This window comes from Musa acuminata, chromosome BXJ1-4 (assembly GCF_036884655.1).
Source record: "Musa acuminata AAA Group cultivar baxijiao chromosome BXJ1-4, Cavendish_Baxijiao_AAA, whole genome shotgun sequence".
NCBI classification, from domain to species: Eukaryota; Viridiplantae; Streptophyta; class Magnoliopsida; order Zingiberales; family Musaceae; genus Musa; species Musa acuminata.
In genome coordinates this window covers 42,957,355-42,985,071 of record NC_088330.1, presented here as the reverse complement: position 1 = coordinate 42,985,071, position 27,717 = coordinate 42,957,355, and the positions used below count along the sequence as shown (strand labels likewise).

At 40.4% G+C, this 27,717-nt stretch overlaps 4 protein-coding genes and 1 long non-coding RNA gene across 6 annotated transcripts; 2 read left to right on the top strand and 3 right to left on the bottom strand.

The window, feature by feature from the left end:
* The first annotated feature begins 1,975 nt into the window (after positions 1-1,975).
* On the top strand, positions 1,976-5,179 carry LOC135671838 (dof zinc finger protein DOF3.1-like). The gene is made up of 3 exons (XM_065180116.1): positions 1,976-2,061; positions 2,242-2,347; positions 2,453-5,179. Exon 3 carries the CDS (start codon positions 4,378-4,380, stop codon positions 5,041-5,043), a length of 666 nt encoding a protein of 221 aa, XP_065036188.1. The 5' UTR covers positions 1,976-2,061; positions 2,242-2,347; positions 2,453-4,377; the 3' UTR covers positions 5,044-5,179.
* Positions 5,180-5,569: 390 nt separating this feature from the next.
* On the bottom strand, positions 5,570-7,119 carry LOC103982302 (uncharacterized). 2 transcript variants are annotated; one of them, XM_018824327.2, is made up of 2 exons: positions 6,513-7,119; positions 5,570-5,879 (listed from the first exon to the last, which is right to left on the bottom strand). In XM_018824327.2, the coding sequence occupies exon 1, from the start codon at positions 6,879-6,881 to the stop codon at positions 6,522-6,524; it is 360 nt and encodes a 119-aa protein (XP_018679872.1). In that variant the 5' UTR covers positions 6,882-7,119; the 3' UTR covers positions 5,570-5,879; positions 6,513-6,521. The 2 variants fall into 2 exon arrangements, with proteins under 2 accessions (XP_018679872.1, XP_065037244.1); XM_065181172.1 differs by having other exon boundaries at positions 5,570-6,073; positions 6,513-7,114.
* A 7,460-nt stretch (positions 7,120-14,579) lies between these two features.
* LOC135671837 (uncharacterized) lies at positions 14,580-18,929 on the bottom strand. Its single transcript, XR_010512865.1, has 2 exons — positions 18,588-18,929; positions 14,580-17,590 (listed from the first exon to the last, which is right to left on the bottom strand). It is a non-coding gene; the product is annotated as an uncharacterized LOC135671837 (long non-coding RNA).
* A 1,526-nt stretch (positions 18,930-20,455) lies between these two features.
* Positions 20,456-22,122, top strand: LOC103983326 (protein CYTOKININ-RESPONSIVE GATA TRANSCRIPTION FACTOR 1-like). Its single transcript, XM_009400549.3, has 3 exons — positions 20,456-21,143; positions 21,235-21,549; positions 21,640-22,122. The coding sequence occupies exons 1-3, from the start codon at positions 20,961-20,963 to the stop codon at positions 21,958-21,960; spliced, it is 819 nt and encodes a 272-aa protein (XP_009398824.3). The 5' UTR covers positions 20,456-20,960; the 3' UTR covers positions 21,961-22,122.
* Positions 22,123-22,450: 328 nt separating this feature from the next.
* On the bottom strand, positions 22,451-24,995 carry LOC135672671 (protein CHUP1, chloroplastic-like). Its single transcript, XM_065181171.1, has 4 exons — positions 24,601-24,995; positions 24,391-24,433; positions 23,549-24,310; positions 22,451-23,474 (listed from the first exon to the last, which is right to left on the bottom strand). Exons 1-4 carry the CDS (start codon positions 24,768-24,770, stop codon positions 22,563-22,565), a joined length of 1,887 nt encoding a protein of 628 aa, XP_065037243.1. The 5' UTR covers positions 24,771-24,995; the 3' UTR covers positions 22,451-22,562.
* Positions 24,996-27,717: the final 2,722 nt, after the last annotated feature.

Here is a 27,717-nt window from a genome sequence, read left to right as displayed (position 1 = left end):
CTGACACAAAGAAATATTATATTTAATGCCTGGATCTGCCCTTCTCGAGGGATCCCTCAGAGAACCAGCTAAACCAATACCAAGTCATTGACTGTGAACCATGAGCAGTGACTTTAATAGGGGCTGCATGATCCTCAACATCACTACTTTATGTGGCTGTTGGAAATATGCGACCTTCAACTCATTCTTTATCGAGGTCTGACAATTCTTAAGATGTTTCAACACATTCATAGCCAGATATATATTGTTTGCCTCGATTTTTCTGCTCATCTCATCCTGCAACAATTGGCATCTCAACAACTGCGTTATCTAAGATGGTATCTGTGTGGTGTCTATCTATGCCGATTAATCACTTCATTGGCCTGTTGATGTCTACAGCAATCAATTCTGATGTCATGCAGTGATCTACTTGGATTAGAGGCTTGCCAAGATCTAGTTGGTGAAGTTTGATCATCAAGTGTTAGGATTATTAGGTTATGTTTTTGTCAGCCTTTATATAGCTGTTAAAATCAATGATGGTATATATGCTTTGTGGAAGGTATCGATGGCGATAATTGTATCCTTTTCATGTTGTAAGAAAACCTTTAAAGACAAAGTTTTCAGCTTGCTGCCTTGTACAATTCTCATCAATTGTGCGCATGAACAGTTTGGAGATGTTGTTCTTGAAAAGAAGGAACATGCCAAATTTTCCTATTCAATGAAAATGGAATCTTCACATAAATCTTTAAATCCTTCTTTATCTCAATAATTTTGCCAAGGAGATCTCTTGGGTGTGCATCGAATCGGACATTCTCTATGCTAGAGGATCTGTTTGGCTAAATGTGAGAATCAAATCGAATGAGAGACTGAGAAGATCGAGTCGGTGAGTATAATGTCAGTGGCCAAAATAAGTGGAGGAAGATGAATGCGGACAAACATCTCATTCTAGCAAGAGATGCTCTCTCAATTTAGTTCATGAACTATGGCCACTCGTTTATCTGCGGCTGAGCCAATGCAATCTCCATGGTTGGAAGAGATATGCTCTAAAATAATGAAGGCACCGCCACCACCACCACCGACTGCCATTAAGAAGTGGACGAGTATATTAACTCTCGTTAGCAAATGAAGCATGAGAAGAAAGAAAGAAGAATATGAGAGCCAAGGATGGAATCCGTTCTCCATCTTGCTCAGCAGAACAGTTCTCCATCTTACATCTCCACATTGATCGAAGAACATTTTTCCTGTGTTCACTGTCGAGGAGCAACATCATATAGTCTCGGATCACGAAACAGTTCCTAGTGCTGCTAAGTTTTGTGGCTTCTGCAGTTACTGTCTAAAGAAGGGCATCATACTATCTTGTGCAGTAAGGCACACCGAAGATGTTATTAGAAGATTACACTTATTTGTAGATTCCTATCATGTAGATGTAGTCAGTCTATTCTAAATATATGTCAAGCTAAAGCTATGTAGCTGCTGCGAGTTGCCATCACATTGGTTTAACGACTACGTACATGCCATTGCATGCATCGCAAGAAACACTAGCAATTGCATTAGCAGACAGGAGAAGATTAATTGGTGAACGTGTGATGAATAGATGCTTTACGTAACTGGGAAAGATCTTGTGGACGTACGTCATTACCATCTCATGCAACTGCACATGCGATTTGCAAGATCACATGCACACAAAACAATGACGCGTGCTAATATTCCTCTCTTGTTGGAACACATGAAGGCAAGCAAGGCCATATGCTTGTTGCGGGCGTACTTGCCATGAAATCTGAAGCTGAGGCTTCGTATCACTTCAGAATATTAATTGGGAGGAACAACGAATCTGAAGGAAATGTAGGGTTGTCTCTGTGTTCCTTCTTCCTCATGACATTTTATATGCTATTGCATCAAAGAATAGATTGACTTGGATTCTTTCCCCTTCTTATAACCCTGGGATGTGTGGTCTCGCCATAAGACGCGTTGTGGCATAGACCGCCGTCAGAATCCTCATGCCCAAAATGCATTATAGGTTGCTAAATGGTCAAACGCAGTATCAATCTCAAAACCCAGCTAGATTTCAGCGCACAATTGCAGGTATGTTCTTAACAACTTGATTTGGAGTTGCATTAGTGTTCCGATTAATTCTTGTGAGCTTTACATTTTGTTTGCGCCCCTTCTTTTACATAATGAAACAAGATCTGGTGAACTGCATGGAAAAGAGCTGGGAAAATATAATTCAAATCATAATTGTAATTGATTTCAGTGGGATTTCAGGGCCTCGTTTAAATTGATGATGTACTGGAATCCAAAGCCCACGGATGAGAAGAATGTAGTCCGTACTTTGGGCTGTCCAATCGATGTGTGCACAAGAAATTGTCATGTATTTTTCCTTGTCTTCTTCCATTGAATCCCAAGCTAGCATGTTCTTTCTCCGTCTCTTTCATTTTCTCACGTCTTTGAACTCAAAAACAATTTTTTTTCTCAGCGGGGAATCAGAAACACTCTGAAGATTTCATCAGAAGAAAAAGAAAATGTTTTGAGGAAATCTAATCAGATACTTGGAAATCTGTGTATAGCTTAGCTGTACAGAACTGAAAGCCCACCGCAAGAAATTAGGAAGATGATTCAGTAAGGTTCTTCGGTCATCCATTCCCTTCTGGTGAATGGAACACAAACCAAAGCACAGATATACACGGTTGTGCGTCGAACGGTGTGCCCTGTGATAGGCAGGCAGGCAGCCAGCCATTTTGGCATCTCTGCGATTGTTCTCTGCAGGGATGAGCATATCATATGCACTTGTGTCTTCTGCCAGTTTGCACCACATTTTGATGCCATCTCTTTGTCAACAATCTGCACCAGTCTTACCACTTGTATGTGGATGAAAGGATCCAACTTCATGTTACCTTTCAGTGGTAGTTTATGGCACAGAATCGATGCAGCAAAAGCAGACATATAGACAATTCTTAGATTGTTCAGTAACCATACAGGTTAGAGGCATTGCACAATTTTCAACTGCTGATGGCTTGTGATGCTGTTCTGTATCTCAAGTATTCTCATCTTTCGGTGATCGGAATCAGTTCTTTGGACTTGTGACAACCAAAAAACCAATACTGGGGGTCACAGATTCACAGAATCGATTCTTGATCATGGAAGCATGGAGAACAATAGACATGCATAAACATCACAGACATTGGAGTATACTATGAACATCTAACAAGCTTGCTGATGCTAATGAGTTTGTATCTCGCAAATTCCACAGTAGGGATGAAGTAACAGTGGCGAACTAGTCATCCGGCATAGTGGACTTGTCATGCTTATCCTCTCAGCTCGTTAGATGTTCGCCACTGTTTGTGATGTTTTGGGTTACCATCATTTCAGATAAGACTACAAGACGAACAACTCAAGTGAGTCCATGGAAGCCAGTTGCAGTCAAGTGTCATGCGGGTTGGTGTTGTCGAGTGGATCTATATTTAAATATATGTATGCGATGAGCAAAAGAATAGGATTGCATCAAACCAAGTAGCAATGCACCATGTCTGGTTTTATGCATCTCAATTATCAATCCAATATGAACTGAATCAGATTCCATGCGATCCATCAACATGTAGAACAGCAATTTGTGGATCCATCGACATGCTAGCCATTGAAGCAAATAAGTGGTTAAGTATAATGCTTTGCTTCGACGCTATCATGATTATAAATTAATGATATCATGGTGCTGTCAGAGATCTATAATTTCACCACGTAAGACTGTTCCACCGCAACACAGATCCCATTTAAAGAGAATAGATATAGCACTTTAACCACATCATTAGCATTAAGATTTGCATGAGTGGGTTAGTAGTCAGCACTCAGCAATGGAAATCTCTGGAGCGACACCCGAGCCTGCTGCGCTATATATTCCACCGCACCAGACCACCATGCACACAGATAGAGAGAGAAGAACAAGACAGCGCCGAGTGGTTGGAATATGTTCTTCGTTTTTGTGTACCCTCCTAATTCCATGTTTGTCTTTCTTTTATGTCGTTTCGTTTGAAGGAGAATTTATGAACCATGGATTGATGGATTCAGAGGCTGCTGCTTCTTCTTCTTCTTCGTCTTCTTCTTCTACTTCTGTCTCTATTTCTTGTGTTGTATGAATCCAAAGGTTTCTTTGTTTCATGCTCAAACATTCCTGTCGAGTATCTAAACACACAACAAGATTTCTTCAGTTGAAACAGTAAAAAGAAGAAGAAAAATCCCGACTTTGGCTTCGACATGGTTTGAATTCTCAGACTGCAAGTCCTCTTCTCAGTTGATTCCTCTGCAGCGCAAAGCCAGCCAAACACAAGAAAAAGGAAGGAAAACTGCATCAAGATCTCACCTTTGGGGAGGAGAAACCGGCTGTGGCTCTTCTTCTTCCTCCAAAGAATGCAGGATTCGACGGCGTCGGCGGCAGTTCAAGCGGCAGGGCCTCGGTTTCACGAGCAAGAGCAGAATCTGAGGTGCCCCCGGTGCGAATCCACCAACACCAAGTTCTGCTACTACAACAACTACAACCTCTCGCAGCCGCGTCACTTCTGCAAGAACTGCCGCCGCTACTGGACCAAAGGCGGCGCCCTCCGCAACATCCCCGTCGGCGGCAGCACGCGGAAGAACTCCAAGCGCTTCAACGCCTCCTCTTCGTCCTCTGCTGGATGCAGTATCAAGCGATCCAATCCTCCTACGCCCCTGCCTCGCCTCCCTGACCTCCCCAAGCCCGAGCCCTTCTCTGTTCTCTACCCGCCTCTCGACCACGACCGCCACTTGCTCGACATGGCGGGAAGCTTCAGCTCGCTGCTGTCATCCGACGGGCACTTGGAAACCTTCCTGGGCAGCATCCATCCGGCGGGCGGCGGTTGCGCTACGTCGTTGCCGAGCTCGAGCAGCGTGAACCGTCGCAGCGTTCGCGTTCAGGGGACGGAATCGCCGAGCCCAGCCGGCGACATGTCGACGCCAGCTGTGGAGAACGTCGAAAGACTGGAGACCGATTCCGAGTGCTGGTCTGCGGGGTGGACAGATCTTTCCATCTACAATCCAGGTTCGAGCATGCAGTGAAAGAAGATAACTTGCAACATAAAACTACAAAGATCACACTTTTTCTTGTTCGTATAGTCTTCTTTTAATGCAATTTAATAGATATGTTCATACGGATAGATACATAGTGATGAAGAGATGGATTTCCAGGTTCCATTTCCCTGTCTAATCTGTTCGATCTTAGTGAGATTGGTTTTGAGAGTCGAAGTTTTCTGTGTTGTGCATGTGGTTTCGCATTGGTACTCTGATTTCTTCAGAGGAGAATGTGGATGGCTATTTGGTTCACAGATTAATGATGCCGTGAAGGACAATAATCTCCAGTAGAACAGCCAGTGTCTGATGCATTCAGAGTCATATCCTGCTGCTTTTGCACCAACAATAATGGCTGATTCAACATCAGAATCCTAAACAAGGTAGCTGCTCAAAGTCTACTATGGCTCTTTGTTCCCAAGTTGGAGTGCAAAATTGGCCTAATATGCTTGCGTTAATGATAGCTGACTCACATAGTCATACGAGTAATATCATTATAACATGATCCTGCTGGCACTGCACATCAATCCCCATAATTAGATGTCAACATTGTTTCATATGCCAACAATTGAACAAACCAGAACAACATTGTTTTATCTCATCCCACTGCTATGAAGAAAGCTATGATTAGATACAACTATAGAGAAGGCATTAGAGCTACACTGGCATCGAATTTCCTTATCTATGTTTTCTTGATCTTATTCATTATCCTCCATGTGTGAGGAGGCATCACAGTTCTCTTGACAACAAGTAGTGACCAAGAATCAAGAATCTTTGTTGTGCCTCCTTTTACTTCCTTTGCCTGGTTCTTCTTCACTACGAAGAACCTGAAATTGAAACCAAGAACAAGCTACCAAAAAAGTTAAAGCATCCTCGCAAACTGACATAAGATTCTTGAGAAAGAAAGGATGAAATGCCGCATGCATGCTTGATTATGCTAGGAGAAGGCAGAGAGCATCCAGGAACACCAACAAGGAGATATCCATGCCAAAGCTGGGTTTTATCTTGGATCAGAAATAACCTGCATTCACATGATGAAGATAGAGATAGATTCAGAGATTATAATTGTCTAATAATATTCACAAGCTGTGATGAAAGTGCCATTCAGATTCACAGATATGAATTGCTAGATTCTGATGTATCTAATCTCATTGAAATGGGAACATCCTATCAACTTTTTGTCTGCAGAATACAAGATCATAAAATATAAGTTTAAGTTGGGGTTCTGATTACATGCATCGAGATAAATCTGTGAACATGGCTTTGTGATACGAGTACAGCAGCACAAATGAAGCGTCCACAGGGTGAGCATGCAACATCACATTGAGAAATGGGAATCACATCAATCAATCCTTCATACAATAAAGATCCAACAATTTCTGATGTTTGCAGATGCATAGGCCTAAAAAATCTGAGATTATGGTGACAAATCGAAGAGAGGAAGATGCATGATAAAATACCTAAAGGAATCACCACCACCCATACACCACCTGGGTGCATCTGTCCTTGAGCCACCTGAAGCTTCTCCTCAGGCTCCCCTTCATCTTTCCCTCCACAGCGTAAGCCTTGTATCCCGCCACCCTCTTCTTCCTCTGTAGCTCGGGGTCGCTGAGGCTCCATCCACTCCTGGAGGAAGAGGAACCAGAGGCGCTCTTCCCCTTCTTGAGCTTGATCTCCTTAGGGGCCTGGTTGCTGCTGTGAGAGGAGGCGTAGGATGCGCTGTAGCACCTGAGGTCCTGAGGGCCAGAGAGAGAAGGCTGAGGCCTGCTCTCATAGACCTCCATCTCCATCCTCCCATCCCCATAAGACCTTGACCTGTAATCCTCCATGGAACCAAAGGAGAGACTTTTCTACCACTTTCTGATGTATTGATAAAGATTGGTGTTGGAGAGGATCTGTCTTCAGAGTTTCTCAACTGGGAGAAAAGCTGAGCTTTTCTTCTTCTTCTTTTAGCTGCTTCTGCTGCTGCTTCACTTTACCATCTTTTTGTTGTGCGTTCTGAGTCAAAGGAAGCAAAGTGGGGTGGGGGAAAGGGGGTCAGAAGTGTGATGAAGGGAAGGTGGTACAAACAAACAGATGCTCTGAGAGATTATGTTGGAGTTAGTTGCCCATGATTTGAAGCATGACATCCAATGAGCTCAAATTTCTGGTTAGTTGCTTGTAATTGTTAATCAAACGTGCTTCATTTGACTGGAGAATCTAATCCAGTTGTCCTTTTCTTAGGCAAATCTAATCTAGTTGTCCTTGTTCTAGGATTTCTGTTGCTAGAAAAATCTACTATGTTATGCAAAATATATTACAATAATGCAGCAGAAACATTCTCGTTGCTGTACTCTTTACTGAGAAGTATATATATATATTGTATATTATAAGTGCTTACACACAGAGGAAACCCATCGAACACAATTTAGGAAGCACAAACTGTGGTAATAATCAACACAGCCCATTTCATTTACACAAGAGAATGCCACAACACTGGCTTTCGGAACTCTGATTGATTAAGAGGAACAGTGACATGCTTGTCCTACTTAGCCTCTCTGACTACTTGCACATGGATCTGTTATGTGCCCACATCACTGGTCTGGCCATTCATGTCCTGTTTCTTCTCTTGTGTGGTAGGTGTGACTAATCCTTGTCCTCTGTCTACCTTGGATCAACCTGTGGTTGTTGTCGGTGGCATTTTCCAAGAACTGCATGTAGTCCTCCACTCTGAGGAGAGAACACGAGCGTTGATGTCCAACCTTGTCTCCTCCTTTCATTGATGTAGATGGTCTTTTCCTATGGTCTTCTATGATCTTTATGTTAGGAAGAAGAAATGAAGGCTCATGGTGGTGATGCATCACAAGCAAGACCAACTGATTCACGGTCTGGATTTACCAATCAAGATCACTTGGATGAGAAGCTCATAATTGGATGAGTCGAATTCTTTTGTTTCACACGCAAATGAGCGATCTACAACAAAAAGTACAAATGATATTTATTTCATGAACGAGAAAATAAAAAGAAAAAGAAAAATTCAAGTGCTTTGTGATCGTTCACGAATCGCAAAGCATCACGTTCATTAATGTAATAGCCTTCTACTGCTTAGCACGATCGCTAATATATTGAACAGTCATTCGTTGTTAGATTTGTGATCGTTCACTAATCTCAAAGCTTCGTGTGTGTAAGTAACTACGACTGCTTGATCACATGATCCCAGTTTTATTGAACCTATGTGTGATCGTTCGCGCATCTCAAAGCACCGTGTTTCCCAGTGTGGTATCCAATCGGACATAATCTGCCTTTATATTGAATCATCCTTCACCGTTAGATTTATGATCTTTCACGAATCGCAAAGCAGAGGGTTCCCCCGACGACCTATTTATAGAACCCCCCTCCCGTCGCTTCTGAATAGCCGCTCCTTGTGGTCTTCGATCCGGTCAGTGGCGACCCGATCCATCTGGTACTCGTCTCCCCCATCTCCTCTGCTTCCTCCGCCGGATGGTACGAAGTCCCTCTCGATCTGTGATCTTGTTCACCATTCCGCTCTCGAGTTCTTTTAGGGTTCTTGAGATCTCCCGTGTTCTCTTTTCTTTTTCTTCGCCTTATTCTTCTGATGGAATCGTGTTAGGCACCGAAACCGGTGACGAGCCCCGTCCCCGTCCAGTGGTACCCGGCGCTCTCCGCGCTGTTGCTCGTCGGCGGCCTCTTCTTCACTGCCTTCTTCTTTATGTAAGCCCTCATGTAGACCCCTCTTTTTCGTCTGTTTCTTGATTTCTTTCTTGTTGATGCAACCTTTCTTGATTTCTTCTTGTCTCGATGTTAAACTGTAATGTCTTTCTGTATCACGCTTGTGCATTTGGAGTCATTAAACAAAGATTTGAGAGTAATATGAGAGTCCTGCACCAAATTTACCAAAATTAGTTGAGAGAATCGATTTTATGTATACGGGCTACAATCTTCCGCCGATGATGGTTTCGCATACCATAGGGTAAATATCCGAATCTAGCAAAGGATTTACGGTTAGATGTTTATTATTGGATCTTGTTTGTGCTGTAAGCTTTCATGGAATGCGTTGTGCGCTTGTTGTTGACTGAGAGTCTCTTTGTATTGTTTGGCTGCAAGATTTCTTTTGGGATCTTTATTAGATAATTTTTTGACGATATATAATATGTAGAGCGTTACTTGGTTTATTGGAGAACTTGTGAAATCTAACATATGACCTTTGCCTTTGATTCAACAATATGACAAAGTGAAAAAAGATTGAAGTGGATTTTCCTCGGATTGCAGTACTTAGTCATCATTGTGATTCAGATAGATATCACCTCAGTCACATATGAAATGTATAGATTGATTCTTTTCTTATAGAACCAGTAGATTCATATGGACCCAAATTTTATTTTATGTTACTTTTTATGTATACAACCCCGTGGTTCTAGTTGCATTTTGGTCATTTGGCAATGCTGTAGTGAAATATTATTTCACTGCTATGGGGCTGCAAGAGTGCGATTTCACATCCATTCCCTTTTCTGTTCATAATTTGTTTGTTCACTTGCTAATCTTAATTGGAAGCTCCGCAAAATCATATAAACCGCTCCTTTTAGTCTTCATTGTGTTTTTTCTTGGTGATTTTGAAAAGAATGTATAGGCGTTGTTCAGGTTGCTCTTGGTATATTATATTTTAGTTGGATTAATTTATTTCTTGGGAGAATGACTAACCAAGTTATTCAGAGAAAGGCAATTGTGTTGAAGATATTATGGTCATAATCGTCAAGTAAAATTGCTGGTAATCGAGAATATGATCAGCTGAGATTTGATGTTAAACTTGTAGCATCCAGATCTTCATAAGGGAAAACAGGAATGACATGTGATGCTAAGAGTAGGTGGAATTCGATGACGTTTTGGATAGACCTGTTTTGAGGTTTTTGTTTTAAGATGAATCTGAATATTCTATTGTTGAGATAAAAATCCCTGTCTTAGAGCAGCATTGTTGTGTTCAAGGCAGTGATTGCTTTTGCTTCCTAATTCTTAGGAACTATAGTGGGCTATAATGAAGTTTGCTCCCTAATTTTCGATCCACGAACGTACAAAGAAATAAAGGAGGTAGTAGCATAATTTGTAATTTCCCAATAGTTTTACTGAGGAATTTAATGGCGGGTTGGATTTGTATGTAGGGACAACTGAGTTTCTACATGATCCATCTGATTAAAGGACGACTACATATGACTTATTGTGTCATTGACTGTACTTAATTATAGGATCAGTACTTCAGACTCTTTGAATCAGGTCGTGACAGATCGTACTTCAGCAACTCTGTGTGCCTGTGGACTAACAAGTTCCTTGATGAGGTGCTACCAGGATGATGTTTTTGGGTTAGATCCACACTAGAACCGCTGGTCAACCTTGGGCTTGTTTCCTTGCACGTTGACAAGGACATCAAACCATTTCAGTAGAGAAGAACACAATGTTCCAGTAGTCCCACATTGATAGTTGATTGCTAATTGAATAAATACATTTAGCTATATGAGACTACTGTCGCATAAGATATCTTCAAATGCAACATAGTTGATATCTTAATATTTGATTTCGGGACTGCAGTTCAGAGGATGGAACAGAAATTCCCTATAATACTTTCATGTTTAGGTTTCGATTTTCAATTCTTATTGGGTTTGCCTTTCTTATCATTGCTATTAACAAGAAATCTTGCTAGCACGTCTTCAAAAATCAACCTTGCTATACCTTTATCTATGATTAGGAACAATTGTTGACTTAAGTAATTTTCTAACCAGGTGTTACAATTCAACACTTCATATGAAATTTTAGAATATAATCAGACTTAAGTAATTGTAGATCTTACTAGCCGTATGGTTTTAGAATATAATCAGACCCATACTTATATGAAATTGAAGCATGCAATTGACAGATTGGTGTATGAAGGAGATTTCTACTTATTAATTAAAGTAGAGTTTGTGAATAGCGGACCCTGGTTCTTCTAAGAGTTTGTGAATAGTGACCAGTGTTCTGTTCAAATATGAGGTTATGACACATTGAAGTGAAATGGCTTTTTTTGTAATAGCATAAAGTTCAACCATCTTTGAATTGTTTGTCTTCCCAGAAATTTATTTCTCATGCAAATTCAGAAATTATGTATATCATGAGTTGGATTTGTTTGATTGAAATAAACATTCAGGGTGTGAGGTATTACATGGGAGTAACTGTAGTTCACAAATAGCCAGTGTTAAATGTTAAGAACAGTTTGTTTGGCTTGATAATCAATTGTAAAACCAGCCTAGTAAAAATAACCTTGACTACGAGGGGCTTTGTTGTTGATCTTGAGGGAAATGGAGAGAGTAGTATTTTTGTGCTGTGGCAACTGGAGTTTATGCTATGAATGAATAACAATCTTGGTGAATAGCTGTGTTTTGATTTAAAAATTATTGCTTAAGAGACATGGAATCGAGGTTTAAACTTCCAAACCAATATTGATAGTACAGGGTGATACTCATATTGGACCATATTTTGTGCCAATACAGTTTGATATCAGTCGGTGCCAAATGTTAACTCCTAAAAACCTATATTAAATTTTTTTATATTTTTCTTCAATAATGAATGAAAATTAATTTTTTAAAACCTATTATGAACTTTGTATCAAAAACACATGAAAAATTTTACAAATACATGAAATCACATGCTACTTTATTGCCCAAAATACACAAATTAATACCCAAAGAATTTGCAAATACATGGATTTTATCATGATTAATGGGGCAACTACTATCATAGAAACAAATTTCATGTTGCCCAGGTTCATGATTTCATATTTTAATTTTAAAGAAGGCACAAATGATATGACATATATATTGATAGATTACATGCTATTATTGAATTATTCTTGCAATAGTAGGGTATGAGACCCTCATGCATGTGGGTAACATTATACATTTACTTGAATGATCTAATATATGTACAAATTTCTATAACATCAAGATATCCTATCAATCTCATATGGTGGAGACTATACCCAAGGGTTGCAACATGGATTAGTGTTGCATTAGGAGATTTATGGTTGAAATCAAATTCCTCTGTGATTGCCTTACATATATCTCTCTCCTTATCTGGCATATAACAATTATCAATCTTGGTACATGAGGAATGTCATTGGATGGCCTCCTATTGAAAGAGTTGAAGAAACCCCAATGCCCTTGCTCGGGGTTGGGATGGGTGGGTTGACTGTCACGACCCGGCTCAATGGGATGATAAGCCCATTAACCTAATGAGTCCAAATTATTAGCTTAAAGTGCTTAAACTCATCTTAACAATAGTGGATCATTATAAGTCAATCCCAATCTTTATGTACTTCTAATGTGAGACTAAATCATAGTGTTACAATCTCAACACTCCCACTTAAGGGCTCGATGCCCTCATCAGGGCTCAATTTAACTTGGATCAAACTTTAGCATAATGGATATGAGGTCTATTCTGATGTTGGTTCTATGTCGCAACATGCCCTCTAGCCCAGTACACAAGTAATTCTTTCCTTTTCAGGCCACTCACCATCCCATGAGTCACGACTCGGTTTGATGGGATAATTAGCCCATTAACTTATTGAGTTCAAAACATTGGCCCAAAATGCCTATGTCTGAGTTATCAGCATCCTCATTAAGTCTTTAAATATTTGTCCACTTCTGATATGGAATTAGAACTAAATCAGGATGTGTGACACTAACTGCCTTATATTAGCCCTCTGGTTTTGTTGAATGTGATGGATCAGCAGCATTAGTGTGGTGGTGCTATCATTGCAAAGGTTGAACTAGGATGAATTGAACTGATTATTTTCTTATGCATGTGATGGTGCTATGATGATGCATGAATGACGACAGCAAGTTCGGGTCCTCATCAACATTGTCCTCTTTCGTAAGTGTTCTTTGTGCATCCATCATGGCAGAAAATCCATGGCCAAATGTTTCTCATTGGATGCAATTGTTGGCAGTGCTCCATGTGACATATGTGCTTCCATTTCAGATTCATTTTCCATGATAGCGGTGTACAAATGTGCTTTAGCGTCATATATTTGACTATATCTAACAAGAAATTAGCTTTTTGAAACTAAATTGATGCATATATTTAAAATAATAAACATGAATCTAAAATAAAACTAAGCAATGCCCCTTTATCTTGCTTTGTTGGGTTTGAGTCTATCTTGCTCTGGAGAAAAGGGTCCAGATTTCTCGAGGTTGAAGCTTAATTCGTTTTAAATTGAAGCTTGATTGAGAAAGATCTAAGAGTGAGATCCCATATATTTATGTTCTGTGATGTGTATTTAGTCATCTTTTTTGTACGAGAAAGTTAAGATGGATTATGTTTTTTTATTTATGTTCTGTGATGTGTTGACATCTTGGATTGCGTTGAACAATTTTGGGAAGCACTCAAAGCTAGGATGGATTATCTGTGACATACAGTACTAGTATATTTTGGTTGGGAACTTCATTCTCTCTTGCTAATTATACATGGCACATTTCAGCTATGAAGCTACTTCATCCACTAGGAACCGCAGCCTAGCAAAGGAGGTTGTGATTGCTGCTGTGGCATCCACTTTCTTGGTAAATTTAAAAGAACAGATGGTCTTTCTTCTTTCAATTATTAACTGGTGAGAATGATTCAACTGATCACGGGTCCTCGTCTGCTGCAGGGTTTCGGATCTTTATTCTTGCTCCTTGCTACTGGAGTCTACGTTTAATTCTTGGTAACTTGGTCATGCATTGTTGAATATGAGCGGTGCTGAGACTTGGTTAATAGACTTGTAATGACAGTAGAGACGTGATTTTATGGTTTGGTAACCAAAGGGATTGTAGTAGGCTCGCATGAGATTTTTGTTATTGGTTTAGGTTCGTACTACTAAAGCATGACTTTTTGGTATTATTTTTGTTGGTTTTCTTTTCTTATTCTTGTTTGATTTCTTTGGGAGATGTTCAAACGTTACAAAGCATAGGCGGACAATATTCAGAAGCATGCCTAAGATCTCACCAACCTATAGATTCATCTCATCCTTTGCCTTGATGTCCAAAAGGATCATCATATCAGCGCATCCCAAGACCCATGTAAGCCCTCAGTGCGATGCTACATAGAAATGAAAATGGAAGAGGAGGCAGAGTGGTGCCCAAGGAGATGTACAAGTAGCACTGCACTTTTTGCTGATTGCAATCTAAATCCAATGCCGACATCCCCTTTGCCACAGGAATCATATCTTCAAAGCATTCATTGTATCGTATCGTAGCCATAAGAAGCAGCAAAGCTGGCATTCTAATATAATGTTCTTCCTCCTTCCTCTTTCAGAAAACTACCATGGGGAATGAACCCATGGCCATAGTAGAATTGCCTTTACGGTGTGATGACGTGATGCTTACTCTTGGTTTACTTTCTACATAGACACAGATATTCACATGGAGATGAGCAGCCATGAGAAAGTGAAGACTTGGGGTTGAGCCACTTCACTGTAGTGGCCTGCTGTAAACAGAAACCTAATCTACCTTAATTTGGAAGAAGAAAAAGAGGAGGAAGTAGTAGGTTAACCTTTTTAAACAATTATTTGCTATCATGTGTATGGATGCGTACACAACAACCTTCAAGTAAAAAAAAAATCTAATTAACCTTCAAGGAGAACAAAACTGACTCCTCAGGTCCAACAGAAAATGTCCTTGCATCTTCCAACCATTGTGAACAATTGTCATAATATTACTACAACCACAAGCCGTAATGTTCTAATTATTTGAAGTCAGACATGGATTTTGCCTATCAGTGAGATTTGCATAACATAATATCTCTAATTCAATCAAGAGTATTAATACTTTTTATTACTATTAAAATGTTCTTATATGTCTTGCTAGTTGTTATATCATCACTAGTACTAAATGACTCATCTCACCAAACCATCATAATCATAGATTGCCTTTGAACATATTCACTGGTACTAGAACATTTCTTTTTCTATATATTTTTTGAAGTAATACCTCAGCAATCCTCATTTCAAATATACAATTTTTTGGTACATGTTTTTTAACCATCCAGCATTTAAAACTCACAAAGTATGACTAGCCTAACAACCTAGCTTATCATAAAAAACTACCATAAGCCTTATATTTTAAAATTAAAATTTTGAGCTTTCCACCGAGCGTTATATCTAGCTATTACAAATATTCACAAAATTTCTTATATTTATATATTTTTTTCAATCTTTATAGGCATGATCTATAGTAGTGATTGTCATTTGAGATTTCTCACATCACCATCAACTCTCTCTGAGATTGTATTTGTACCCCTTTACATTGTACAAGGAAATCCATTGTTACTCTCCCCATCATAGTTCCAACCGAAGTCCACATTGTATTAATATTATTCTACCTGATGCCAAACCTCCTATTTTTCCATCCAACACTTCTTTTACATCTTACTTTAAAAGCCTTTACACTGTTTGCTTAAAAATTTCACCATCTCATTCTATAAAAACTACTATATTTCTTCTCTCTTTTCTTATCTAATACAAATATTTAAAACCAACAATCTACATTGATTCACCCATCTTTTTTTAGCAAATCTAATTTTATACATGTTACAAGTAATTTTATCAATTTCGTGAAAAGAAAAGTCTACTTGACTGATTACATCCACCCTTGTCAGCAATCAAATGCTCCTCTCTCCTTGAAGTGAATATTAATTATTATGAGATCATAAGATATGCATAATCTAATATCAATCCACCCCCTCTTTGTTCCTCTCCTATCTATAGGCGTCATCCACTTATTTATATTCACCATGGTATTCCTATATGATCATTCAAATATACCTCAATGATTAATTTTCAAATTAAAAGTATCCCTTAAAATATTTTATTTAAAATTTTCTCAGAATTTTCGTTTGGTGTAATCATATAGTTCAATCTTAGGTGCATAAGTACTTATTTACGTTTAAAATATCTTATTCTAATGCAAATTTTAATGCTATAATTCTATCCCCAACTTTCTTTACCTCCACAATGGTATCCATTTATCCTCAAGATCCTTCTCTACAATAATACCTACACCAATTATATATTTAACTATTAATAGATCAAATTTTATATTTAATAATATCAATCCCCTTATATTTTTTTTCAACCCAATTAGCCTATTATAGACATATTATGTTAAATTTTCTTATTATCATCTAATACCAATCCTAACCTTTCCTGAAATTTTCTTATATACCATATTGTTAGTCGAATTTTATGTTTTGAACCAACTACTTTACCTGCACCAATATAAAACAATGGGAAAATCCTTTCCTGTTTTGCATCATATCTGGATATTAATATGACCTTCCAACCAATCTCCTGGTCCATTTTTTTGCATTTAGAGACACCCATGTGGTAAAATTGCCTTGTGTCACTTCTAGATAACATTCCTATAGTAAAAACAATTTAGATCCATACTAATGAATTTTGATGAAATTTTACTGGCTGTTAGCGGCCTACTATAACATTCAAGCTTGAGATTGGCAATTTACAGTAGTTACAACTTTATCTACTTTCAAAAATGCAAAGACCTCCAACAAAAAGGATGAGAAAAAAGAACAAGCAAAAAAGATATAGAAGAATTCCAAGGCATAATACATGTGGTATTGTGGAGATACCAAACAAACACTTGAATGGATCAATTTTCTAGAAGAAACAAGAAAGCTACAAATCAAACTCTACCGACTATGTCAAAATTGTCAATTTAATGTGAGACATGTCGGCCATATTATATGAACATAGGTGTTACTAAAATGCAACTACTATAAGAAAGTAAAGAAACACTCAGACTTATTTATTTGGTTCAGATTACCTCATATGTAATGCTAAAGTACTTTAAGTACCTTGAGTTTTTCACATAAAATATTGAAATGTGAAGTTCCACTTGATTATTTCCATTGAGTTCCACTCCCACTCTCCTCTAACAAGGTTTTACATATTTGTTCAGTATTTGTGCAAATGCAAAACAACATGTATTAACACACAAGAGGAAGTAAAGCAAATTCCACATTTTTCCTTGCGGTAAATTTTTTGGTCACTTGAGCTATGCATAGTGAAGTATATTACTGTTCATTATAATCTCGATACCACTGGGAAATATTACTTTGATGATGTTGAGATTTATTTAAGCTCCCAAGCTAACAATAAGAACAAATTAGACAATCAATTTCTTGATCGAATTAAAATAGGCAAACCCATACTTTGTCATACAAAATTATTAGAACCCATAAATTGCCTAGCAAACAACTCTGAACTTTATTTAAATGGGAAAAGTACGAAATTGCTCTAGGGTTCTGAGTTCCAATGACTCTTTGGCTTATATGTATCCTTGAGATAGAGAGATCTATCTAAAATGAATCAGAGTACCCTCCAAACTGAACTCTTTTCAAGCATAGATGATTTGAACGCTGTCTCCTTGGTTGCACGGGCTAAGCATATAATTGATAGGACATTTATTAACACACTAGCCTTCTAGATATTTTTTGTATAAATCCTTCTCTAAATTAAGTTTCCCTGGATCAAGACATTCACATCAAATTAAAGGGATGATATCAAATTCATAGCCAATTACAAGGTGCTGCATCATCTACCAAATATCTTTCTTAGTTGAAACTCGTGCTTGCATCCTATATCATACTGATGGAAGCAATTTAGGTGATTTTATAGCAGTTTTGCTCTATAAAATCAATCATATATGTTAATCATGGCAAAGCTTTACAATAAATAAACATCATCATAAAGAATTTAATTTCTATATACAAGGGGGAAAAACCTATTTATAACATATGCATGAAACTATAAACGACTTACTTAGGAAGTATTCACTTTCCCCATCGGAAATATCCTTTGTCAGTATGACATCTCATTTCAAATACTAGTTTCTCTCTTGTAGCATATTTCACATTATGCCCTTATCATATATCAAACAGTGAGTTCTCATCAAGCAAGTGATTTAGATATGTCTACCAAATGGTATTCATTAACCGATAGCCGCTTAGTTGAAGAAAACATGTCTGAGTGTGAACATTAATGGCATTTCTTGTTGAAAGAGAGTTTCATTCTGATGACCATGCAAGAACTATTCCCGAATCAGAATCCGTTCTGATTCCTTATTTGCGTATGCAAAGGGTTGGAAGAAATTACTAGTCAGTAATTATTTTATCATTTCTTGCATCCGACATTAGAAGAATCATAAACAAAAAGCAGTTGCTACCATGTCTCATGCAATGACCATCTTGAAATCAAGATCTGTTCTATGCTCATACTTACAGGCAAGGGTTGGCAGCTCCTATTAGGTTTAAACTCGTAAGTTAACATTTCACCGATTAGAACACCTTAATTACTCTCTTTCTTGTTGGGAAAGAGCCATGTAAGCGAACACAAATTGTTGGGAAATTACGACTTCTTGTTGTTGTTTTTGTTCCCAATAAATCAAGATTCAAGATCGCGAACTCGAAAACGTGAGTAGGGAGGAAACCCATAATAAGAAAGGGAAGAGAACGGATCTCACCGCGACAAGAAGTCGGGATCGGACGGGAACCAGGCACTCCGGAGCGTAGCCCCGCGATCGGAGCGAAGGAGAACCCCATCGAGGACGCCAACGACTACGAGCACCGCGGGCCTCGACTCCGTGCAGCCGCCACTGCCAACCTCCCCTGGCGTCGAGGTTCTTGGGTCGGAAGGTATGGAGGGATTCCTCGAGCGGCCCCAGCGTAAGACGGTACCGATCCGCCGGGGCCGGCAGAGAGGAGGAGGAGGAGAATGTGGTGGGAGGAGGCGGTTTCCTCCGTTTTCTTGATGACGTCGTTGTCGTCGTCGATGCAATGGGATGAAAGGGGTGCGGAGGGATGCGGTGGCAATTCGGTCACTAACACATAGTCGTAGTCGCACGGAGAAGTTGAAGCGTGAATCTTGAAGTCTTCTGGAAAAACGGGAATCTTAATGCATCACGGCCGGAAGGGCAATTTCGTCGCTTTATTAGAAAATATTAAGAATATTTGGGATTTATCCCTCATTTTGTCCTTGTTTCGGCCAAATTACATTTATAATTACATGCTTACTCAAATCATTAACAAAATACAATTGTAAAATTGTTTTTCTGTGATTTAACTACATTGATCCTTTAATTAATCCTAAACAAAAGAAAGCTTCAGTTGAAATAATGGAGGTATTCTAATCCATCAGGATCTATTTTTGAGATAATAATCAGAAATAATCCATAAATACTTGAAAATTGTACTGATACTAGGAAAGAATCAGGACATATTTGATTCTTCATCATCATCATCATATATATTATTTATATGCTGCATTCTATGTTATCTTCTGAATGACTTCCTCCTTTGTTCAGGACTCCTATCACCATCTGCGACAGAGACTCGCTTCATGAAATTGATTTATGTACTGTGGTGTGAAGCTTTCACTTATAATAAATTCATCTGAACGTTGTCTCCTGCTGGATTCAGGGTGACGAATCTTCTGACATATTGCATCCTCTGTATATGCTGGAAGCTTAATGAAGCTACACAGAGTACTGTAGCATCGATGCATGATGGATCTTCTGCCAATCAATTCCCATCATCTGTAGACATCAGTCGAACACAAATAATGATGCAGTGACCACCATCGTCCTGGAGAAACTGAGCACAAGGTTTCAGTTGCATTTAAGAGCTCAAAGGTGGATGGACCGAAGCAATCACTAGATGCCATGAGCTGAGGTTAATACCATGATCTATAACCATTATAATTGAGAGGAGAGAGAGACCAATGACATAGTTGAGTTCCATTCTCAAGTATATGACTTTCCTGTGGTTTACACTGCGACATGTTGGTAGTATATCCTCAAACAATCACGAGAGAGAGAGAGAGAGAGAGAGAGAGAGAGTCTAGCATGGTATGCAGTGTCTTGTAGCTGGGAACCATCACCCATGGATATGGGGACACCCATATATATGAAAGGTACACCTGTTGGACTTACTCTATTAATCATTGCGCCTTATACCTCATGTAGATCAAGAATGAGGGACATTTCTTTTACGTATCCACTCCCTCTGTCATACAAATTGATTGCAGCAGCTTCCCACAGCAAGGAAACATTATCCAGAGGTGAGTTCTATGAACATGAAGCAGGTATAGGTTCATTAGTCCATTTCAACTACATACTTATGTCTCCCAACAGTTGCGTGTTCGAGAGTGGTAACTCTTCCTCTAAAACATGTGACGAGTGGTATAGCATTTGGAGCCGAAGAAGAGAGATCTTTATCCACAGCAGACAGCAAAAGATAGAGACATAAGACCACTGTTCCTCTTTTCGCTGCAGAAAGGCAAATCCAGAGAGTGGTAACTCTTCCTCCAAAACATGTGACGAGTGGTATAGCATTTGGAGCCGAAGAAGAGAGATCTTTAGCCACAGCTCTAACACAGCAGACAGCAAAAGATAGAGAGCTGCTAAGACCACTGTTCTACTTTTCGCTGCAGAAAGGCAAATCCAGAGAAGATGAGCCAAGTTTGGTCAGGAGGCTATTCCTGACCCTTTGCCTGCCCTCTCAATAAATGCCTGTTGGCAAATAGCGAGAGATGCCATACGGAGAGCTCTATTCGTATCTTACATCTCTGATTAGTTGCTGGCAAGGAAAGATATATCTTTCTTTTTCCCGTGGGATTTAGCAGACACTATTTGCAGCATCTTGGAATGCCTTTCAGCTTTCGTTGTTCTCGTTTACCTCATTAATGGAAGTTTTTCCCCTTCTCAATCCTTTTTAGTTATGGTGGCTCATTTGTTTGTATGTGACCATTGCACTCTGCCTTGTCTATTAATCTCCATCTCACTTGTGGTACAAATCAGTGCCCAGCTACGCTTGTTTGCCCTCCTTCCTTTCTCACCATGTCTCCCTTGGACTTGAACCAAGTATGTGTTATCCCTATAGAAGAGGGAGGTCACCTCCCTCTCTACACACTAGCAAATCCTTCTTCTTCCTTCTCATGTCCCCATCTCTTCGGTGTCCGCCACGATGAAAGAGGAGGTTACTACTGCATCGGCCATCACCTCCATCAGCCACAGCAAGAGGTAAGGTGCTTTTGCACCACAAGTACACCTCGTGACCTTGTGATCTTTGATGGCTTACGATCACAACACCGCGTTTCCTTTCTTGTTGTAGCCCGAGGAAGAGTTCCAAATAGCTGGATCGAGCGATGAGTACATGACACAACGTCCTGCTGACCCCAGCGATGGCATTACAGAAGAAGAAGAACCGGCGAGGCCTGGTAAATGGATGTCGCCTAAGATGTGCTTTGTGAGGAAGACGATGAATTCGACTCACATCGTAGTAAGCGAACCGAGAGGAAACAGGCTAGTTTCTGAGTTTAGTACATACTATGGAAGTAGCAGCTCTCCCGGTGGCATCATCAGAGTCTGCAGCGATTGCAACACAACCAAGACTCCTCTGTGGAGGAGTGGACCTCGTGGCCCCAAGGTGAGCACCTCTTAATCTACTAAACGGCCATCTATAGATCTCTCTCTCTCTCTCTCTCTTCAGTTAATAGCACCCCTCTCTGTGGTGCAGTCGCTCTGTAATGCGTGTGGAATTCGACAAAGGAAGGCGAGGCGAGCGATGGCAGCAGCGGCTCTAAACGGCGGACTAGTCCCGGCTGATGCTCCATCTCAAGTGCAAAAAGAGAAGGAATTAGATGTCGATCGAACTCTCCCCTTCAAGAAACGGTGCAAGGTTGACACTGCCAGCAGTATGACTGCGACGAAGCTTTGCTTTAGTGAAGCTAAACTAAGCTCGAACAGGAGCTCTGCAATCAAGAAAGTCTTCCCGCAAGAAGAGAGAGATGCAGCGATACTGTTGATGGCTTTATCATGTGGCCTTATTCGCAGTTGAGCTCTTATGCATCAATGAAGTGTATATTTGTGATGGTGTGAATGCTATTTACGTATGTGTTTGCCCAGTGATAAGCTTGTGGAAGAAACAAGCTCTTAGGGAATTCTAAAGGACTATGCTTGTTCTTGAGGAAACCTAATGGTGTCTTGGTATGATATCACATCTTTCTTTCTCCTGAAGAACTGGTTCTCACTACAATGACTCATGGATTTGGAAGTAATTTGCTGCACAAACTACAAATTAATATTGAGCTACAATAACTCTCGTTTGTCAGTATGGATGAGAGAGTAGACATTCAGTCGAACACTGAACTAGAGAACTTGTATTCATTGCATGAACAAAAATCAATGAGCAGAAGCTTAAAAGAAGCACAATCCAAGCACACACAGAGCCATGCACTGATATGCTATGAAACAGGTGACAAAAATAGTGGTTGGAATGTCTGAATGCCACCCTTATACTGACATGACTAGTATTCATGGTTGAAACAGTGGCAAATCACAAGCATTGCATGATGCCGACCACCCGTTCGACGCAGTGAAAATAGAGGACTAGTTGTGCAAACTTAGTCAACTACTGTGCTCTGTCCGCGGACGTTGGGGTCAATTGCTAAAGGACGCTGACCTCCTGTTCAACTTGGACATCCCTCTTGCTCTCTTCAGAGCCACTGCAAGCTTCTTGATCTCAGCCTTCTCAGGAGTGTCACCTCCTTCAAAGTCCCTCGCGGTATCCTCTCGAGAGACCATTTTCTCATATCTGTAGGGTGTTCCAACCTCTTCCTTCTCCTTCCCTGCTTCTTCAAGGTCAAGTCTTTGGATAATAAAGGATGACCTGGAGGAAGCCTGCGACCAAGCATCGTCGTTGTGGCATCGTTCGTCGGCTCCGGCATCGATCCTGCCTGATTGATTGGCTGGGTTGGCTTCCCCCGTTATGCTCGACGAGAAGCTACCATATGATTCTCTTCCTATCATGTCATCGATCGAACAGGTGAAGACGGATGCCCTCCTCCCGGAACTGCTGCCGCTTGTTGGAGTTCTTGGAATTCTGTCAGCAGCCGGAGGTTTGTGGCTACCGGTGTCTTTCCCCAGCACTAGCTTCTTGAGTTTACTGAGAAACTTCATCTTTTTCTGATTTCTCTGTCTTGTCGAGGAGGAGACGTCGGGGGAAGCGTCTTCAGGTTCCCCAGTGGATGCTTGCGATGAGTACGAATACTCCGAGTCGAAGTCCATGGAGCTTAAGCTCTTCGCATCGGCACCCGAGTTGGCGTACTCCAGTATGAGCTGCTTCGCCTTCTCCTCCGACCGGGGACTCAGATTCTTGCTGAGATCTCTTGCGACTGTCTTCCCCGGCGGCGGCTGATAGTTCCTCAGCTCATACCTGAGGCAAGCGTTGACCCATTTAAGATACACAAGTTGTTCGACGTCGGTGCACCGATCTGTTTTGAGCTGTTCGATGTCTTCCATCAATTTCGCGTTCGATTCCCTCAAACAGTTGGCTTCCTCCGATGCATCTGCCTGCAACGGAGTGGAAATTGGTTCATGAACCACGAAGAAACAAGAATCAATGAAACAATCAAATCGGGTGCTACCTTTGAACTCTCAAGTGCGACCGATGCCGAAGCTTGTGATGCCTCCAACTGTCTCACCAAATCCGAGTTCTCCTCTGCTAGCCTCGAGTTGATCGTTTTGAGCTCGACAGCCTCATCTTCCAACTCCTTCAGCCTCTTGTCTTTCGCTTCCTTCTGCTCTTGACACTGCAAGACGCTGATCCTTTGATGAAGGGAAACTATTATTTCCTTTGCCTGCTCTCCATCCGATTTCAGCTTCTTCTTCAGGATCTTGATCGTTGCTCTTCCAGCCTCAAGCTCATTCATCGCCCTCGAGTACTCCATCAGCTGATCTTGGAGTCTCCGGTTGTCGGCCTGTAAAGACTCGATCTTTAAGGAGTACAGCTTAGCCTCTACCAAGTTGATCTTTAGTTGGCTCTCAAGCTCTCTCACGGCGGCCTCTTGCTCTTGCATCCCGTAATGCTCCAGCAGCTGGAGCTCAAGGCTCCTCTCATTCTCCTGGAGGGACCAAACCAATTTCCTAAGGTTTGCTATCTCTTGCTCCATTGCGTTGTGCTCTTTGATCTCCAACTTGTTAGGCGCGGAGGTGTTGGCGGCAATTTCCGGGTCCTTCCCGGTTGCTCTGAATTCTTTCATAACGATATCGTTGAATTCCGACAAGAGAAAGCCCTCACCGTCGCCGGAGCTCTTACTGGTCGGGGACAACAGGACGGTGGTCGTAGTGGTTGTAGTTCTGATGGTGATTCTAGAAGTGGCATTGACGATCTTGGCCAAAGAGTCTTCCTTCAGTAAAGAAACGGACGATTAGCAAAATAGAGACGAATCGCGGACGAGCTCTGATCGCAACAGGTCTTAAATCTTACGCTTTTTGGAATACGAAGCTCGTCTTTGAGGCCAACGCTAGAACTGGCAATGGCTTGAGACTCGGCACCTGACATCAGCAAAGACAGATGGAAATCACCACCGGATAAAGGTAAAGACCATATTTGATTCTTAACCTCAAAGAGTCATCGCGTCTTTTAGATCCAAAAGAGATAAAGATCGAGTTTTGACGAGACGGGGAATGGGCGGACGAAGAACCTGAAGAAAAACGAGGACGGGAAGCCATGGGAGAGGGGCGGCGAGCACGTGCACGAGAGCGGAGCTGGACGAGGACGAAGCCGGCGAACGAGAGGGCAACAGTGACGCCGAGCTTGATAAAGAGGGGACTCACGTCCCGCCTGCCTCTTACCACCAACTCCATCCCGCTGCCACTTCGTCTCCGCCGTCCTCTCTACCAATGCAACCCAAAAGCCGACTCCTCCGGGAAGAAGAACCCGCAGCCTCCGCCGCCGCATCCACAGACAAGCACCGGTCACGAACAGGGCAGCCAAATAAAAGCTGATCGAACTTTCCTCCCGTAAAGAAGACGAGGGCAATGCGCATGCGGGGGAGAAAAAAGGCGGCGCCTTTGGATAGCCACCATCTGCTGCCCATTTTCTAGATCCTTAGCTGGCTGCAGGGTGGGAAAAGATCAAGGCAAGATAAGGAAGAAATGGATAGACATTCCAATTCCTTCTTCCTCCTCCTCCTCTTCCGTGGGCAGAGCTAATCCGAAGGGAGCAGAATGGGAGGTGACGCGGAAAGATCGCTCCACTCTTCGTTCCCAACCAAACCCTTCCTCAAAACCTCGACTGCTCGACGCCAATCGCTGAATGCTGCGTCGCACAGCGCGCACGTTTGTGGTGCTGTCTCTATTGATTTGACTCGTTTGTGAAGCCAAGTCTTAAATGATTTGACTCAAACATCTTAAGTCAACTTCTGTGCAAAGTTTGACCAAGAAACAGGCTTCCATTTGTTTGGTTTGGTAACAATCTCGACAAGAACGAGAGAAGCTTAACGATTAGCGATGGAAATGTTTTCATGAGAACAGCTAATTTTCAGCGAGAAACATTTTTTTGTCTCAGCTTACAAAAAAGGATTTGGTTACACTTGAAATGAAGAACAAACTTAATTTAGGACAATGAATTATAAAAAATATAGAAAGTCCATTGCAAAAATAATTACTGGAGCTTTACTTAAATTCTATCATAGAAGAGGAAAAAAAATGTTTCCTAATGTTAGGATCCTATGTGATAGTACAATTGATCCTATTTGATAAGATAATTTATTCTTTAACTTAATAGGTCTATAAATTACATATAGAACATTCATCCAATCTTTTTTGATAAATCAAAATCTCCTTCCATTTTTTCTAAATCAAGGCATTACTTATAACACTACTCGGTTTAAATAAAGAAGATACTATATATCATAGTTCATCATGGATTCTCTCTCTCTCTCGTGATTGAGGATATATTATAAATTAACAAGAAACCAACGTTTAACAATATAAACTATAAGAAAGTCATATACTTGATAATGAAACTCAGGTATTGTTGACTTCCTCCTAGATTTTATACCTTTGTAGGTGAATCTAGTATTTGCTACTATTGAAAATATAGTTTTTTTTTTTCACCAACACCAATGCGAATGCTAATCTATCGATCGAGAATATCACAATTCAATTTTGATAAGTATACTACTGACATAATAAATTGACCTATGCATTCCGTCCGGAATGAGGATCAAACTAATGATGAGCTCAATTATAATAAAGTATAGGCTCAATGATTTATTGGGATCTAGGAACATGAGTTATGGTAACTCGATTAAATAATTCATTGGGATCTAGATCATTTAGCATTTCTTTGTCCATATGAATTCATTCAAACTTTTTAGCGTTAAAAAAAAAGAGGAGACATTTGTCCCCGAGATAGGAAATTGTTCATAGCCATCAACCTACCTATTGGACCTCTCTAATCGACTTAGGAGGTCACATCTCCATGATTGATTAAGCTTTCTCTATATTAGCATTAATTCCTTGGTTATGCATGATTTACCCAAGGAATTTTTTCAAGTTCATATAGTTTGTGAGATTGAGACACATGTTGAACTATTTTAGTATCTAGAACGTCTTGGGTTGGTTAGTTAGGTGCATGCTGGTCATTTTACTTCTGACAATTATGTTATCCAACATAAACCTTGATGTTCCTCCTTATTTGATCCTTGAACATCTTATTAACCATTCTTTGGTATGTCTTATTTGCATTCTTGATACTAAAGGGCATGACTTAATATCAATATGTTTATCTATTTGAGATGAATGATATATCTTGAAGTGTATGACTTAGTGGCATAACTAAGGATATGATTTAGTGGCAATATCTTCAAGAGCAATTCGTTTTCTATTGTATCCCAAAACGTCATCCATGAACATTCGTAACTCATGGCCCGAGGTGGCATCTACCAGTTGATCAATTTTTGAAATATGTCAAAGTAGAGGATGTTGGCCAAACTACCTGTGTCAATCATATCCCTCTTGACTATAACATTAATCATCATGATAAAGATGACCAAAGAATTATCATGATTAGGGTTGAGGTGCTCCACCTCCTCTTCGTTGAAGATTATTCTGGGTTACTCTCCATCTGTCAATGTTTCTCGATCGTAGCTTAGGCCTAGGCTCTTCGACCCCCATAAGTTATCTCCTCCCAAGGTGGGCCCACCGACTATCACATTGTTATGCCTTTCAATGGGTCTCTCGGGCTCTAGGGAGGGCTCTCTTCTTTGGAAAAATCGACCAAGGTGGCCATGCTAGATAAGCTTCTCGATCTACTCCTTAAGGTTGAGAAAATCTTCCGTGTCATAACCATAGTCTTGGTGGAAATGATAATACTTAGATTTGTCTCTTTTTCCTATGGTAGATCTGAGGGGATAAAGGTTTTGGAGCATTTCTTTTTCTTAGATTTGTTGAAAGACTTCAGTCTAAGAGGATATATTAAGATGGGTAAGGTCAGCTCGTGGTCAAGAGAATCCCACTCGATCTATTGCTTTGCATTAAGATGCCCTAGTTGCTGAGGCAAGGGGGTGCGTTCTAGCCTTGTGTGCTTTTGAGACCCTTCATGTCTCTATGCCATCATTACCTTAACAACTATATATTAGTTGACATTTTGCAGTATCTTAGCCATGCTAGATAAGCTCCTTGATCTATTCTTTAAGGTTGAGGAAATCCTCCGTGTCATAGCCATAGTCTTGGTGGAAATGATAATACTTAGATTTGTCTCTTTTTCCTAGGGTAGATCTCAAGGGATAAGGGTTTTGGAGCATTT

Coding starts and splice junctions, on each gene's coding strand:
- LOC135671838 (XM_065180116.1), top strand. CDS start 4,378: ATGCAGGATTCGACGGCGTCGGCGGCAGTTCAAGCGGCAGGGCCTCGG.
- LOC103982302 (XM_018824327.2), bottom strand. CDS start 6,881: ATGGAGGATTACAGGTCAAGGTCTTATGGGGATGGGAGGATGGAGATG.
- LOC103983326 (XM_009400549.3), top strand. CDS start 20,961: ATGTCTCCCTTGGACTTGAACCAAGTATGTGTTATCCCTATAGAAGAG. Junction 21,144..21,234: donor TCCATCAGCCACAGCAAGAG/GTAAGGTGCTTT, acceptor TTCTTGTTGTAG/CCCGAGGAAGAGTTCCAAAT. Junction 21,550..21,639: donor GTGGACCTCGTGGCCCCAAG/GTGAGCACCTCT, acceptor TCTGTGGTGCAG/TCGCTCTGTAATGCGTGTGG.
- LOC135672671 (XM_065181171.1), bottom strand. CDS start 24,770: ATGGAGTTGGTGGTAAGAGGCAGGCGGGACGTGAGTCCCCTCTTTATC. Junction 24,434..24,600: donor CGTTTTTCTTCAGGTTCTTC/GTCCGCCCATTC, acceptor AGCCATTGCCAG/TTCTAGCGTTGGCCTCAAAG. Junction 24,311..24,390: donor AGCTTCGTATTCCAAAAAGC/GTAAGATTTAAG, acceptor TCTTTACTGAAG/GAAGACTCTTTGGCCAAGAT.